This window comes from Rattus rattus, chromosome 4 (assembly GCF_011064425.1).
Source record: "Rattus rattus isolate New Zealand chromosome 4, Rrattus_CSIRO_v1, whole genome shotgun sequence".
Lineage (NCBI taxonomy): Eukaryota > Metazoa > Chordata > Mammalia > Rodentia > Muridae > Rattus > Rattus rattus.
The window spans coordinates 113,236,809-113,254,206 of NC_046157.1; the positions used below are offsets into that span (position 1 = coordinate 113,236,809).

General features: G+C 48.2%; 1 protein-coding gene across 1 annotated transcript in view; it reads left to right on the forward strand.

Annotated features, from left to right (window-relative positions):
• Vwa3b (von Willebrand factor A domain containing 3B) overlaps positions 1–17,398 on the forward strand; it is a 162,773-nt gene that overhangs the window by 10,128 nt on the left and 135,247 nt on the right. The window contains 3 exon segments of the mRNA XM_032899725.1: positions 1,600–1,762; positions 8,818–8,987; positions 11,935–12,050. Of these exon segments, the coding sequence (XP_032755616.1) occupies positions 1,600–1,762; positions 8,818–8,987; positions 11,935–12,050 (449 nt within the window).

Consider the following 17,398-nt stretch of genomic DNA (forward strand, 5'->3'; position numbering starts at 1 on the left):
TTTTCCAGACTGAATTTGTGACATACCCTGACCTCTCCTATGAGTTTAAACCCCTTTAATCAGAGCAACAGGTGGTTGCTGTTCTAGAATTTCATGTAGAGTTTTATGATTGATTATTTATGGATTCTTGACACCACAGGAATGTGGGCTTCAGTGCTAACTTCTCGGCCACATCGGTGGTTGCGCCTCCTTGACGAGAAACATCTGGATGAGCGGGTGGAGGGAAATGCACCTAATTGAGTTTTTCCTCAACTGAATAATGCACTTTTATCTAAACAGGGGACACCTTTGTGGATGGTGCTGACAGAGGCAGGTTATTGAAGGAATGAGTTTAGATGTGCACACAGCCTTTGCTTTCTCGGATTGTTTACTACAGCCACCCAGTCAGAGCTCTGTACCCAGAGAGGCCCCACAAGGGGACGCATGCATGAGGCAACAATCCTTGTGGCTTTGGAACATTAGCGACAGCCAAGCCAATTTAGTTGACATTGTAAACACAACAGATTTGAACGGTTCCTCTTTCTTGAGGCGTGAGGTGCCCTCCAGTCATTTCTAAAATAAACGGTTTAAACAAATGTTCTCAGAATTTTAAAACACGTCCCACTGAACTAAAACAGTACTATTTTTGACCCAGAAAGGACAGCTGGTTAAGCTCCAAAGGGCAATGAAAACAATATCACTAAGAATAAATTTTAAAATAGTGAGTTGGTACTAACTTGTAAGCCGCAGTACTGTAAGTCATCATAGATTCGCTATTGGTAGAAGATAGTTTAATAATCCTGTTAATGAAAATAGTTTCCCCTAGCATTTGTGCATGGATGCTTTTCATAATCCTGTGTGTATGCGTGTGTGCGCACACAGGAGAGTGCACATGCGTGGAGAGGATGTGCATGTGTGCACATGTGAGTGCACATGTATGTGCACATGTGTGGAGACTAGAGGTGTTTTCCTCAATCACTCTCCGCTTTATTTTTTTTCCCTCTTTGATGCAATCTTTTGTGCTGGAGAGATGGCTCAGTGGTTAAGAGCACTGACTTGCTCTTCCAGAGGTCCGGAGTTCAAATCCCAGCAACCACATGGTGGCTCACAACCTTCTGTAATGAGATCTGATGCCCTCTTCTGGTGTGTCTGAATAAATAAATAAATAAATAAATAAATAGACTGGATGGCCAGTAGGCCCCAGGGATGTTCTTGTCTCTGCCTCCCCGCATATGGGATTGTAGTGTATGTTGACATACCTGCCTTTTTTATGTGGGTACCAGAGATCCAAACTTAGACAGCAGGCATTTTACTAACTGATGCTCTCCTCGGCCCCTCTCTTAATGTTTTCAAAGCACTAGTTAACACTTGTCTGTCCCATGCCACTCCAGCCTGGTCACCATGCCTGCGGGAGGTCTTGGCGCTTTGGCATTAGGTGTTAGATCCTCGGTAAACTTCCCTGAACAGGACAGGCACTTCTGCACTGGCTCACACATTTTCTTGACGACGCTCTGAGAACTGGCAGCTTGGATTCCCTTCTCGCCCAGGTAACTTCCGGTTGACACTGAAGGCCGACAGTGGTGACATTAATCACTGTCTGATGACTATGATCCCTTCTAGGGTTTCCAAAGAGCCGGTGAAATGGCAGGAGGCTGCCATCTTCGTGACTGAATACTCCATAGCCACTGCCATCAGTTGGATTGAGAGAATGACTTTTGAGCCAATGGTTGTGAGAGAAGTTAGCTGCCTGGACTCTCTTCTGGAAGCTGGGAAAATTGAAACCGTAAGTGTGTATCCACGGCTGGCCCAGGTCACCAAGGTGGCCTCCAGCATCACTGTATACTCTCTGTGTCTCCACACTGCTGATCCAGACCTCTTCCTAGTTGCTTCTCAGGGAAGCTGGAGCATCGCCACTGAGGGTACCTGCTGTAGGTTCCTGTCCAGTTGCTATGGTAACATACCACGGTCAAAAGCAAATGGGGGAGGAAGGATGGTTCATTTCTGCTGATGGTTCCAGTCTTCATAGTGGGGATGTCACAGCAGTAGGAGCTCCAGGGGTTCCATTGCACCTGCAGTTAAGGGCAGAGGGAGAAAGAGGGGGGCGGGCACCGAAACCCAGAGAATGATGCCATGCACTTGTAGCTGGGTCTTCCTATATCAGTCACTGCAATCAGAAGAATCATAGCCTTTGAGCTATGGATGCTAAATACTTGCTTCCTCTAGTCTGGAAAATGGAGTCTCTGTAGGTTTCAATCTTTATGTAACTGCATCCAGGACTCCTTTCTTTACAAAATAAGTAAGTAAGTAAGTAAGTAAGTAAGTAAGTAAGTAAGTAAGTAAATGCTGGCGCACCCCCATTGGCCACAAGTCTATGCTCATCAATATTAAGGTGATGTTTTGAAATTGAGAACGCTTTTGTTTTTCCTTGCAAAAAAACACGTGTTTTTCATTAAAGAAGAACCAAATACAAACCACTTTGCTCTATGGCCCTTCAAGACTGTTTCGACATCTGCAAACTTCCAAGAGTTTGGTTTTTACTAAACATTCAAAATGGAATGTTTCCCAGGCTTTGCATATGTGTGTGTGTGTGTGTGTGTGTGTGTGTGTGTGTGTGTGTGCTTATCTGTGAGTGTGTGTGTGCTTATCTGTGAGTGTGTGTGCATGAGTGTGCACATGTATGTGTGTGTGCACACACACATAAGCATGCTCTTTCCTTGTGGATTTGACTGTAATGACCACTGCTGACTGTGGCCAGTGTCGTATGGCCAGACTTGATAAGACTCCAATCCTCAGATGTCTTTGCTTCCTTCCTTTATTTCCCCTGAGTTCATTCCAATCTTAGAAAATATGAACAAGCCAGTGAGTGCCAGGGAGTCTTTAGAAGAGCCAAGAAAGGTGCTGGCAGGCACCACGTTCAGCCTGTGGCCTAGAGCAAATTCCAAGCCTCTACCTGTGAGTGATCTCAAGGAAAATTCTAGTAAACACATCTGTCTTGTGCACACTTCATGTCTTGTAAGAGTAAAACACAGCGTACGCGAATATGAACTGGTTCCCTAAGGTCACTCTCCCCTGCTCCATGTCTCTCATAACTGCCCAGAGAGTACCAGTTTGTTCATGTAGTTTGCTAGGAATAGAAACTACAGGATGCCAAGACGCTCGGAACAGTGACTATAACCACATAGACCTTTCCCTACAGATGACAACATGTTTTGGGTTGTCTCCCCCCATCCTTGGGCCCTGAAACCCACAGACACCAATATTCAGAAATAACACAGATGTCAGCCTTGTATGAAGCCCATGCATGGAGGAGGCCATTGGCCTCATTCATTACTGGGCTTAATAACCTGAAAGAGTGAGCAAGAACAGGGGTGGGAGTGGGGGACTGAGCACAGGCCTTGGGGTCTCAGAGGAGCCCTGGAAGGATGTGTGTGTGGGGTCTGTTTAAATCACATCTCCAATACGAGCAAATGCAGACACAGTCAAAGCCTGAGTTATCACTGTATCCTGGGCAAAAAGACCTGGCTCACGGGAAGGGCAGCCTGCAACCTATTGAAGAAACGCTTAATAGATGAGGCCTGCATTCCTCAGAGCCCAGCTATGCTGACAGCACAGGTTTTCACAGCATCAGCAAGAAATCTGCAGCAGCTGAGCATGAAGGGTCTTTGGGAAAGAAAAGGCTGTCATCAGAGTTATCTGAAGAGTTCTGTTCCTGCTTTCGTCCTGCCCCTCAGGACGCCTGGCTTTCTGTTTTTGTTTATCCCAGCCTCTCTTTTGTGCACCTGGTAGGCACCCATTTAGATTTGAGGTTTCTTAAAAAATCATATTCACAGGGAGAGTAAGTGATCAAATTAAAGATAACTTTCCTAATCCCCGAGGCGGGGGTGGGGTGGGGGGCTTGCCCTCTTGAGTGCCAGACTGTCGGTCTGTAAAGCTGACATCTCTCTTGCTTCCCCGGAGCAGTTTGGACAGGTGTAAAGGTTTTCCACCATGTCCCCGATGCCTAACCTAATCCCGAAATGTTTCTTAGACAGGGAGGGCATGGAGAGGAAATAGTGTCAATATGGTTGAGTTTGGGGGCTAGGCGTAGGTCCAAGGAGTCCTGGTCCTGAATTTGTGGCGTAGAACAGAGGTTTGTTATCTTCAGATGAAGAGAGGTAGATGGTGCTGGGTGAGGCAGGAGGGTTTGCGAAGTGCTCTAGAACGCTGATGGGGACGACGGGTGGAATTCAGACCCTAGAACTGCAAGGGCAGACAGTAAGAGGTGGTCCAGGTACCAGGAGGCGTCTGAGAAGACAACTGGAGTTCATCCCATGCCTGACCACAAGAAGGAGTCATCACCATGACAGGAATCAGAAAATCAGAGTGGAAAGGGCTTTCAGAGAGATGAGGAGGAGCACAAGTCCCCAGATGTGGAGCTGACTTAAAATGGCGCAGTGTTGCTGTGAAGGAAGAGGGGCAGAGTCTTCACTGTGCTTTGGGCTGATCTCCATTTTGCTTCTTGAGGAAGATCTTATGCCTGGGGCTCTGGGGTGAGAGCCGGCTTGGACAGAAGACAGAAAGGGTAGCCGGGGTAGAAGTGGCTGCTCTCTGTCTGTTTCGTTCTTTTCCTCCTTCCAAAGCTGATGCCAGGAAGATGCCAAGGTCTCTTCATGAGGACGGGATGCAGGTTGCCACGAAATGGGACATGAAGGTGCCATCCGTGTGTGTGTGTGTGTGTGTGTGTGTGTGTGTCTGTGTGTCTGTGTGTGTCTGTGTGTGTGTGTGCACCTGTGCGTGTGTGCCTGGAGCTCTATTATTGCCTAGTCTACCTGTTCAGTGAGCCCCAGGGATCCCCCATTTTTGTACCCCCAGCACTGGGACTATAGGCACTCACCACTGAGCCTGCCCTTTACAAGGGTGCTGGGGATAGAATGCAGGTCCCCGTGCTTGGGCTGCAAGCACCTTACCGACTGAGCTGTCTCTCCAGCCCCGAAGTACTCTATTTAATGCAGAATAAACTGCAGGAGCTTTCGGCTGAGCACCGCAGTGCAGTAAAGGCATTTTTCAGTTCAATAGCGTCTCCAGGGAAAAGCGTCTCTGCATCAGAGTTCCAGCATCTTGGGCCATTGCCAGAGCAGTGAAACATCCTGTCAGAGACTTCCGGCACAACCCTCCCCATCTCTAGGTCCTTGTCTAGTCAGGATCTTACTGCTGTGAAGAGACACCATGACCACGCCACCTCTTATAAAGGGAAACATTCAATCAGGGCTGGGTCATAGTTCCCAGGTCCAGTCCTTATTGCCATGGCGGAAGCACGGTGGTGTATAGGCAGACACGGGGCTAGTGAGGTAGCTGAGAGGTCTACATCTGGACCCACGGGCAGCAGGAAGAGACGGTGAGGCACCAGACTTGAGCTTCTGAGACCTCAAAGCCTTCCTCCCCCAAAGCCACACCCTCCGAATATCACCACTCCTTGTGAGCTACGGGGGTAGGGGAGAATTTTTAGTCAAACTGGCACAGTCCTTGATCTCACACGCCCTAGAAGATACTCTGTTCCCTATGTTGGGCCACGTGTCATTTTAGATGCCCACGAGAAGCTATTCCTATGTTACATTTGAGCACAGATGTAATCGGGAAGTGCTTGCGAGTTGCAGAAAGGAGCCTTTAATCGTCATTGCTGCAGGGCCTGTCCTAGTTAGGGTTTCTAGTGCTGTGACGAAACACCAGGACCCAAAGCAGGAGCCTCGTTCGCACACCTGGCACAAGGACACCAGGAAGCAGGACGGCCTGGAATGCATTTGCTGAAAGCAAACAATTCAGTCTATGGAATGCTGTTTCTTAGACTTTTTTTTTTTTCCTCCCTACTGGGTGGCTGATGGGGAGAGATTTACAACATTTACCTCCTAGGGATTACTTCTTTTAAAGATCCGGGAACTAGTGTTGACAGAATGGAGAGGAAAAGGTATGGAAGCGGTTAAGGCTATTCTGTGTCTGTTGGAGGGGGTAGTGGCTGAAGTAGTCTTGTCTTGGCTCTCACAAGTAGTCTGGCCACATAAGTCCCAATCTGGGTCCTTGGCTACCCCTTTTTCACCTGCCCCATTGGATATCAAGTATGCTCTTTCTGCCCCAGACATAGGCTCCTAGCCAACTTGGCAACTAACCATGAGTCTGTCTCCTCCCTACCAGGTTTAATGTTAAGGGGGCAGGCTTCATTGACTAGCTTTAGCTCATGAGGAGTTGAGGTTCAAGCATGAATCATGGCCTCTGTCCTGGCTGGTCCTGTGTCAGCATGACACAAGCTAGAGTTATCTGAAAGGAGGGAACCTCAATTGAGAAGACGCCTCCTTAAGGCCAGCTGTAAGGCATGTTTAAATTAATGATTGACGGAGGAGGGCCCGGCCCATTGTGGGCGGTACCATCCCTGGCTGGTGGTTCCGGGTTCTATAAGAAAGCAGGCTTAGCAAGCCAGTAAGCAGCAACCCCCCTCCATAGCTTCTGCATTAGCTCCTGCCTCCAGATTCCTGTCCTGCTTGAGTTCCTGTCCTGACTTCCATTCCTTCCCTACTTGCTTTTCCGTCGTGGTGTTTCATGGCAGCAACAGACACCTAACTAGGAACTCTAAGGAGATGGCGAGGCCTGCTTCTCACTCACCCAGTTCATTTGCTGAGGCACCTACCATGTTCTCTGTGGAAGGGATCAATTAAGGTGATTCTGAGGGGCAGGTTCAGATGATGTATATTCCTGGCTTACTGTGATTTGTACTTTCAGAGATTCCTGTAAATCTGAAAGTAAAAACACATTAGAATATGTGTTTACAACCAAACCCTCAATGATGAATTGTATTGCATTTTTTTTTTTTGACACTCTTAGGCATCGAGGAGAGGTCACTCACCTGAATTCATAGAGTACATTCATGTCAGGGAGGCAAAACCCAGAGCAGAGCAAGAGTGGAGCCATTGCAGACGTGTCTCCTGGGCCTCCCTTAGAAGGCCTCCATATCCCCAATGACACCAAGAACACACTTTTAGTCAAGTAGACATCTCCCAAATTCCCTAGCTCGAGATGAACGTGTCACCTTAGTGAAGGCAGTCAATCAATTGCATTAAGACAGTCTTGTATGTTTTCTCTCCAAGAGGTTCAAACTGGGGCCGGTGCATGTGACAGAGGGGTATCTGTTACTCTTCTCACGGCTGTGACATAGTTTCCAACAAGAGCAGGGATAACCTGCTTAGCTCACAGTTTAAGAAGAAAGAATGTCCATCGCAGTGGGAAAGGCACAGTGGTAGGAGAATGAAGTACTCTATAGCAGTCAGGAAACCCGAGCCGACAGGACATGAAACTCAACTGTGAAACCCAAGGCCTGCGTCCAGTGACCACTCCCCCAGCAAGTCTCTTAATGACTCTAGAACTTTTCAAAACTGTGTCCCCAGAGGGGGACTGGGTGTTGAACAAGTGAGCAATAGGGGATATTTCCCACATTCAATCTACATCAGGAGGGGGGCAAGGAACAAGAAGGGGGCGAGCTAACCAAAGTACACCAAGCAGATGCGTGGAAACAACAAAGGAATCCAGTGCTTTGTGCAATTAAGGAAGAGTGACACAACAAGGTGTAAATGTAGCATGTGTGCTGTGTGTGACGTGTTTGTGTGTGTGTGATGTGTGCATATGTGTGGTATATGCTAGTGTGATATGTAGTATGTGTGTTGTGTGTAGTATGTATGATGTGGGTGGGTGTAGTTTGTGGTGGATGAGTAGTTTGGTGTGTGTGTGTGTGTGTATGTATGTATAATGTGTAATGTGTGGTGTGGTGTCTATGGGTCTATTGGGTATGGTGTGAATATGTGGTATGGTGTATGTATGAGTGTGTAAGTGTAGTATAGTATGTGGTATGGTGTGTGTATTGTGGTCTACAGAGGGGCTGTGTGTGTGTGTGTGTGTGTGTGTGTGTGTGTGTAGTGTGTGTGTATAGTATGATGTGTGTGTAGTATGATGTGTGTGTCAGGGGGTGGTATGTAGTGTATGTGCTCTGTTTGGTGTATGTGAGTGATATGCAGTGTATTTATTAGTCGTGTGTGTGTGTGTGTGTGTCTTGGTATGTGGTATGTCCATATGTGCAGTGTTTACAGTGTGTATGTGTGGTGTGTGTATGTGTGTTGTATGTATGTCTGTGTGAGTGTGCTGTGTAGTATGTGGGTGTGCTTGTGTGTGTATCACTTTTCACATGGATTGCCCATTCCCCATTCTCTTCTGGCAAGGCAGTGTGCATTAGGGCCAGGCGGGCACTTTTCTCTCCTGACTTCCCATTAAGTCAGGGCAGCCTTAGCTGCTTCCCTGCTGTGACAAGAGGAGAGGGCGAACCAGCTGGGAATACACCTTCTTTCCTGCATCCTGACTCAGGTTGACAGTGGATGAGTCTGTGTTGTCCAATTCTGGCACCGCCTTGGGAAGTGAATGACTGTGTGCTCCCTGCCCGCAGTGGTGGGCTGGGCCAAAACTTCCTCTGTTTCTTGGCCTGAAAACAACTTCTCCTCTCCTCGTGTCTCTGTACCAGTGGGCCCAGAGGCAGCGACTCTCCAAATCTGCCAACTATATTCTTCTCTGTGGAGCCCCCAAGGACCAGAGCCACTGTCAAAGAGACGCACTTGAATGACTCGCTTGCTGGCTTGGCTTCCCAGTGTCATCACAGAGCACTGAGCATAACTTGTATTCTTTCTGCCCTCTTCTGCAGCAATCGGAAAATGTGTCGCTGATGAGTCTGGGGCAGGGCTGCGGTGTATGGTGTGTGTGTGTGGGTGGGTGTGTGTGTGTGTGTGTGGGTGTGTGTGACAAGCCATAGCTGTTGGCACCTCTGTCTTGCAGATTGAAGCCATTTACTACTTTGTGGTGGGGGATGTTCCTCAGAAGTCCCGGAAGCTTCTACTCCAGAGGATTCTGGAGGTCCCACATCCGGTCTGCACAGTATCCTTCAACGCCAGAGGAGAAGACACCATAGCTTTTCTAAAAGATCTGAGTGCCAGGACCCACGGCAGGTAGGCAGACGGCAGGCTGGAGAGGGCCCGAGAGTGGGTAGTCCACTTACAGTCTAGCTGCTTACCCACCGTGTCAAGGCATACAGTCGTCACAGTCTGCGAACTCTTTTCTCTGTCAGGCATCAGTACGGCCCTTCTCTGTTGATGTCCTGGAGTCTTACAGACTGGAGATGCTGCCTTCTCAGTCAGCTAGTTCCTAGAGGATTGGGCTCTCCACTCAGGGCCATTGTCACCCCGGGGTCAGACGCTGACAGCTGGAGATCACTCTGGATCCCCTAGCTCGTGGCAATTGTTCACGATATCCAGACTTTTTAAACATACAGGCTTTTTGAGAGGGAACTGTTGGTGATATGGAGGCCTGAACTTGGTCTTTATTTGACATCAAAGGCAAGTTGGAAATAAACCTTTTCGCCCACCAGTTGGCCTAAGGGAGTTGGTAGAAATGCAGTTCTTTGCCCTCAGCCCCAGGAATCCTGATTTTCCATGTCCAAAGAGGCTCAGCGTTCTCACTGTGTAACAAGACCTGTGAGAGCCTGAGCTCACCATGTGAGAAGCTTTCACACGGTTTGGAATCACCAGGCATGAGGCTTTGAATCTGGCATCCTAAGTATATCCAAATACATAGAAGGAGTGTGTGTCTTCATCCACGTTCTCTAGAGAGAAGACGGCTGACAGAATTCCTTCTCTGGTTTGTACCTGCCTCCTCTCTCCTAGAGACCGTTTTCTAGGAGGTTCAGTGCCCACGGAACAGCATGCTACAGGCAGTGTTGGTTCCTTCTCACTTTCAGCTCATCGGTTGCACCGTGGTGGGTTTACATAAAACAGTCAGGTGGAGACAGGCCATCCTCTGCGTGCTCTGGGCCTTCAGGAGTAAGCTGAACACGTGACCCTTGGTCCTCCTGCCTGCTGTGGTATGGGCTCAGACACACCATGCGTCTGCTGTTACTTTGTGCCCTGCCCTGCTGGGCCCAGCTAGAGCATGGTGACTAGCCAACTGGACACAGTGTGCCTTTCTGGTCTGAGCTTGCAGGCTGCCCAGGCCTTGGACTCAACTGGATGGATCCCCAGACCCAAGTTTCCAAGGCTGTGTTTGTGTGGAAGCATCAGGGTGAGTGTGGAGGCTGAGGTCTTGCAGTATTCTCCAAAGAGCCTTTCTTAGTGGTGCCTCCTCCCATTAGAGGAAACTTCTACCCTGTTCTCTTTTCTAATCTGGAGAAGAGACTCAGGAATGGAAAGTTCCAGACACCCAAGGCCTTGGCACTTGGGATTCAGAGCCTGCCAGGACAGACCTCATCTGTTCCCTACCACTTCCCAACACACACACACACACACACACACACACACACACACCACAAAGTACCACACACATACACACAAAGCACCCCACCTACACCACACACACACGCACTACACACACAACCGCCACACACATAAGCACTACACACACACCACACACACACGTACATAAGCACCACATACCTAAGCAACACACACACAAGCAACACACGCACAAGCAACACACACACAAGCAATACACACACAAGCACCACATACTCACAAGCAACACACACAGCACAGTACACACATGCACACAGGCATTCATCAAGGAGAGAGAGCTGGACATTTCTGCCCTGGAAGTGCCCACAGGACACAGCACAGCAAGGCTGGTGTCCTGGCCCTTGAAGAGTCCACAGGAACGAGGCTGTTTTGTTCACTGCCACCAAGTCACTATGACAATCTCACCAGGAGCTCTTTAGGAAAATGACAAGCTTCCCACAGTCCACTTGACTTTCTGGGTTACAGTTAAGGGGTTTCAGAAGCATGAGGATGTAGCCCAGGGTGCCTAAGGGTGTCCCTGAGGGCCTGGGTTCCAACCCTAGCAGTACACAGAAAGGAGAAAAGGAAAAAGAAAGAAAGATGGGGATTAGCCCATCAGCTTGCCCCACACCAGCAGCTGTAAGCATTACCATGCATGTGGGTCCTCCAGGAATCTTAAGTCATGTGACTCAGCAGGTCCAGGCAGGGCCTGGGGTGGATGCTGGATCTCACCAGCTCCCAGGTGATACTGCTGATGTTCCCTGGGCCACACTTTGAGCTGGCAGGTCCCCTGAAACTTGCCCATACAGGAATTACATTAGCTCTTAAGTTCAATCCCCAGGGAAGGATGTGTTTGTTGAGTTACCATTGACGGAGGCCACTCAGCAATAAGCAAATTAGTCAAAGCCTTCTGTATCCCCAGCTTTCAACACTCTCACTCTGCCAATCAATGCTAATGGCAGCCAGGGGGCTCCCTCATTTGATGCCTGGTCCATCAAAACTGCGCATTGATGCCATAGAGGCTTAGAGACAAACCCCCCCAAACTATCTTTTTGCTAGGATCAAGAAATGCCTTTTGGTTGAGCTAATGACTATAATGAGAAGCCACGCCACCCTGGAAAATCTCAAACCATTCTTGTGTGCGTGCATGTGTGCATGCAGGCATACACGGAGGTCAATGCTGGGTCTTCCCAGGCTGTCTGTCTGTCAAGCTTCAGGGATCTGTCTGTCCTGTCAGTGCTGGGATCACAGAGGGATGCCGCCCAAGTCCAGCTTTAATGTAGGTGCTAGGGATCTGAACTCAGGTCCCCATGCTTGCTTATTCTACCTGTCGAGCGGCCTCCTCTTTCCCGCTCTTGGTTGTGGGAACCAGACGAGACAAAGTATAGAGGAATCAGAGAATGTGGTTAAAGTTAAGAGGTTTGGCAGCGGGCAGAAAGCTGTGCACCTGTAACCCCAGCTACCTGGGAGGTGGAGGCAGGAGGATTGCTCGAGGCCAGAATTTCAGGACTGACAGAGCAACCTAGGGAGACCCAATTCTGAGAAAACAAATAAAAATAAATCAAGACTTGGAGCACTAAAGGCAGCAAATTGGCTGAGAGAACCGATAGGCACACGTTTCATGTTTCAGATTCCACGCGTTTGCGGAGAGAACAGAGTGTCTGAAATTCTCTGCCTTTGCCATGGAGGACGTTGACAGCTCCCTGACTTGGAATTCACGGAAACTGAAAGGGAGACAGCCTCCAGGTACCTGGAATCCCGGTGGGGGGGGTTGGGGGGGTTGGAGGGGCAGCATCACTTAGAATCTTGGTCGTTTCAAGTGCCCTGCAATACAGTTTGGGAATAAAGGACAAAACAGGGACCGCCCATATCTCTCGCATTATTTCCGCGGCACAAGCATGCACCCAACGGGATTTCATAGCGAATGGGTCTGTTTAGAAACTGCTTCAAACGTGTCACTCGCAGAAACAGTCTAAGGGACGTGTGCTTACTGACATGGGAACCTTCTAGAGATGTGGCCCTAACCGCACTATTGCTGGGGTTAGTTAGGTCCAAGCTAGGCAGAGTCTCCTGGTTTCTGGGCTAGGGGGGAGGCTGCACAGGGGTCCCTGCAGTTGTTGGTCATTCTGTGTTTCTTGTGATGGAAGCATGTACTTGCAGGGTGAGCCTGCCCTTGTGCAGGTCAAGGCGAAACAGACTTTTATGGAGGCTGAGGGAACCTCTTCATTCAGGAATGTGGTCTAGCGAATGAGGTCACAGAATCAGGGAGGGAGAGCACCTGGCTCAGAACGCCAGTAATGGGAGTGTACTCCGAAAGCCGTGAATGGGGAATTCCTCAGGGGCCAATTAAATGGCAAAATGCTCAGAGTAAATGCCACTGAATAAAGACAGGGAAGGGAGGTCCGGTGTGACAAGGCACAGCATGGCGCCCAAACTATTTAGGAACTGGTGGTGGTTTGAATGCAATGCCCTCCATATTCTTGGGTAACTTGGTGCCCAGCTGGTGGCACTGGAGAGGCTTTGGAGGTGTGGCCTTGCTTCCAAGGGTGCCACTTGGGGTGAGCTTTGAAGTTTTAACATCCCTTCTGCCCACCACCAACCCAAACCCGTTTACCCTGCTTCCCGCTTACAGTTTAAGAGGTGAGCTCTAGGCCTGCTGTTCTACACCTACCTGCTGCCAGCTTCCCCACCATGGTGATGATGGACTCATACCCCTCTGAAAACTTAGGCCCAAACAAACCATTTGGTCTATAGGTTGCCTTGGTCATGGTGTTTAACCATAAGAGAAAAATAATAAGTCTAAGAGAGCCAGTTCCTGCCCCCACCCTTCTGCTCAACTGTAGTCATTAAATAGGCGTCTAGTTTTGATACTTGGCAGGGATGTCTCCTTGGGTACCAGGAAGAAGCTCCAGAGAATTTTTTTTTCCTTAACAGCGTTGCTAAGGCTCATGGGAGAGAAGGCATTTGCTTCATCAGCTAGTTGGTGAGACAGAGATAATGTCAGGAGAGCATGTCAGAAAGCCTGTACCTGAAACACGCTTTGCATATGCAAATTCCCCCTGTCCTAGAGAGGATGGCCCAGGGATATTTCTATGGAGCCCTGCGTGCTCTGCTCTCTGTAGCCAACACCTTTTTCCGATCATGAGTGGACCTGTCCAGATAATTACAGAAAATGATTGGTGCTAATTGTGCTCGTTTGTTTGTTTGTTGTCAACTTGACCCAAGCATGTCATCTAGGAATGCAGAACACCAGTCTGACTTGCTTCCATCAGATTGGTCTGCGGAGCAGTGCTTTGATTAATGATTGGCGTGGGGGCACCCAGCTCACAGTGCCACCCTTGGGCACGTAGTCCTGAGTTGTGTAAGAAAGCAGGCTGAGCAAGCCCACGGGGAGCAAGCCCGTTAGTGGTGATCCTCCATGGCCTCCGCTTCAGTTCTTGCCTGAAGTTCCTCCCCTGACTCCCATGACAGACTTTAAGCTCCAAAGATGACATTAACCCTTTCCACCCCAAGCTGCTACCAGTCATGGTACTCACCACAACAACAGAAATTGAACCCGTTGGTGGTTTGAGTCAGGGGGAGAGCACGGGCTGTCACTGCCCCCCAAGGCTCGTCAGTAGTTACTAATGGGGCTTGGTTTTGACCTTGAATTCCCTGGAGTCCCGGTCCGTTTGCTGCTGCTACACCCAAATACCCGAACAACTCATAGTAGACAGGGATGCGTTTGGCTCATGGCTGCAAAGCTGAGAAATCCAAGAGCAAGTGACTGGCACAGAGAAGGGATTTGCCACTGCATCCTCCTAGGGTAGCTGGGAAGAGGTTTGCTTTCATACTGAATCCACCCTCACAGTACTAACCAATACCCCCCATAATGCCATTAACTCATTCATAAGGGGTAGTCCTTCAGACGCCTCAGCAAGCCACATATCCAGTTCCCTTGTGCTGGGGAGTCAGTCACATGCGCCCTGCAGTACCTGGCATTCGGTGACTAAGGAAACATCACCGGCATTTCCACAGCTACCTTCTTCTCAGCCCCGGAAACAGACAATTTAAAGTATGGATAGAAAAGTTTTCTAAGAATGAAGCATTTGGCATGGCCTTCATTTTAGTAATCCTGGGTTCCAAGTTTGGGAGGGAGGCGGCAGGTCCTAAATAAGCCATCTTGTCTACCCATCACAATGCCCCAGAAATGCCAAAGTTGGTTGCTTCTGCTCAAAAACTGCCCAGAAATCATCAACAATTTTTGGTTTAGAAAATGTGTGGTTTCCAGTTCCACCTGGGCTCTGGGGGTTGGGGAGGAGGGCAGCTCTCTAACCTCTTTTCTGTGGTTCCTTCTTGTCCTCACCACATTGACTAGAACTTCAGTATCAGTCTCTCAAACCTCCAAGAAGGTGGGTGGAGTCTGACTCCTTGGAGATAATTTTATCTTCCTTGGGTGGAAAGCAGACTTTCAAAGGAAGACTTAGACAAGTGCTATTTAGGGAACCCACTTGCCGATCTGAGAGAAAGTTCCAGGTGCTACTTTTGGATTCGGCATAATTGGTTTTTAAAGTCTGGTCCTTCTTCCTGTATCCTAGTACTAAACAAAACAAAAATAAGACAAAAGAACCACCCTACAGTCAAGAAAAAGAATAGCATATATGTGTGTGTGCGTATGTGTGTGTGTGTATATATATATATGCATGCATGCATACACGCACACACACACATGCACACATACCTCTGTACACACACATATATAAACACAATACATATACATACATGCATACATACATATACACACACAATACATACACATGCACACATACATACATATACACATGCATACACATGCACACATACACACATATATACATACATCATACATACACATGCACACATATATGTACACATGAGTGCATAAGCACATGCACACACATGCATGAACATATACACAGATGCACACATGCACACGTATACACATGCATACATATACACACATACACACGTATACACATGCATACACACACCCGCACACACACCTGCACACACACTGCCCAGACAGCCATCTTTAAGTGTATAGCTCAGCTTTATTAAGAATATCCACTCTGGTAGTTGTCACGGCTACTCAGCTCCCAGAGTCTTGTTTGTCTTTTCAAGTGTAAACTCTGCACTTATGAAACAATGTCTTATTCCTCGTGTCTTATTCTGTCTGAGCTGCTAAAGCAAAACCTCAGAGCCTGGGTATCTATAAAGAACAGAACATGTTTCTCACAGCTCTGGAGGCCGAGACATCTAAGATCAGCGTGCCAGCCGACCCGCTGTGAACTTCTTGCTTCCAAGATGGCGCCCCCTGTGCTGTGTCCTGACTTGGCTAAAGAGATGGCATACATGAAATGACAAACAGAGCTCCCTTCAACCCTCTCTTTCTTTAAAAAATATTTTATTGAATTTGCCTATGTGTGTGTACATGTGTGTGTACACGTGTGTGTACATGTACCTGAGCCCCAATGTGCATTTGGAGGTCAAAGGACAACTTGCAGGAGTGGATTTGTCTCCTTTTGCTACATGGGTCCTGGGTATCGAATTTGAGTCATCAGGCTTGGTGGCGAGTGTCTTTCTTGTCAAGCCCTCCCTGCCCGTGTACAAGTGCTACTGAACTCATACAGGATGAGCCCTTGGCATGATCATTTCTCCAAAGTTCTTACCCGCAACACTATCGCATCTGAGAGGCGGGTTTTAGACTTAGACCTAGACTGTAGCACTGATCCCTCCTCCTGCAGCCCATGACAACTACCATTCTCCATTCTGAATTCTTGAATTCGCCTGTTACACAGACAGCGTGTGTCCTGTGATCAACTTTTTCCCCCTTCTCTTTTCACTTAGCATGATGTGATTTCTCTCCTTTAAAGGAACAATCTTTTTTTCTAATAACTTAGAAAATTTTCTTTTGGACACATAGAAGAAAACTTAGTTGGTAAAGTACTTGCCACACACACATGAAGAGTCAACTTCTACCCCCAACACCTGTGTAAAAAAGGAGAGGGGGGGCTGTGCACTGGTAATTACAGTGCTGGAATGCTGTGGAGACCGATGGTCCCTGGAGCTTGGTTCCCTGTGGTCTAGCCCATCAGCAAACCTCAGATGAACAGCAACGGAATAGAACACCTAACACTGGCCTCTGGCTTACTCATGCATGCATACAACAGAGGGGGAGGGAACCAAATTAACTCATGTGTGTGTGTGTGTGCGGTGTTTACTCATCTCTCTGGATGAATGCACATCATTCTATGTCAGAGTGTGTTGCTCTAACACTCTCTGCCTTACTCCTCTGAGAGAGCGTCTTCCACTGAGCCTGGAATTTGCTATATTTTTCAGGCTGATTGGCCAGTAATCCCTCCATCCCTCCTGTCTACACCCCCTCAGTGGTTGGGTTACAGGTATTCTTGCCCACAGCAGACTTTTAGGTGACTTTGGGGATTTGATTTCCATCTCTTTCAGCTCTAAACGAATGTTGAATTGTCCCTAAAATGGCTTTATTATAGCGTTATGTATTCTTTGTTTTTGCCCAGCCTATTTTCTCACACCTCTCCTCCGCCCCTTTCCCTGCTTCCGGCTAGCTCCCCTTTCTCATGATTCCCATGCACAACTACACACACAGATACAGTCGATGAAAGCGTGAGTCCTGGTGCCTTCAGTTAATGCAACAATTCCCAGCTCCATCCACCCATCCATTTCCTAGCAATTGTCATGGCCTCGGTATTCTCTGTGGTTGGATAAAATGACATCGTGTATATGTATCAAGTCTTCATACATACATCTGTCTATTATGGGTGTTTCTTAGCTATCATGAGGAGAGCAGCAATGGACACGGGTGGTGAAGGATTTCTGTGGTACGCTGGATTAGAGTCTCTGTAGTATATACCCAGGAGTGGTATAACTGGGTCACATGCTGATTCTGTTTCTAGTCTCTTGGAAAAATTCCACATACTGGGCACACTAGAGTGTACTCCCACCAATGGGGAATAAGGTTTCTCTTTCTCCACGCCTTCAACAGCATTTGTTAACATTTGTTTTCTTGATGATAGTCGCCCGAACTCTGGGGTGTTTTAATA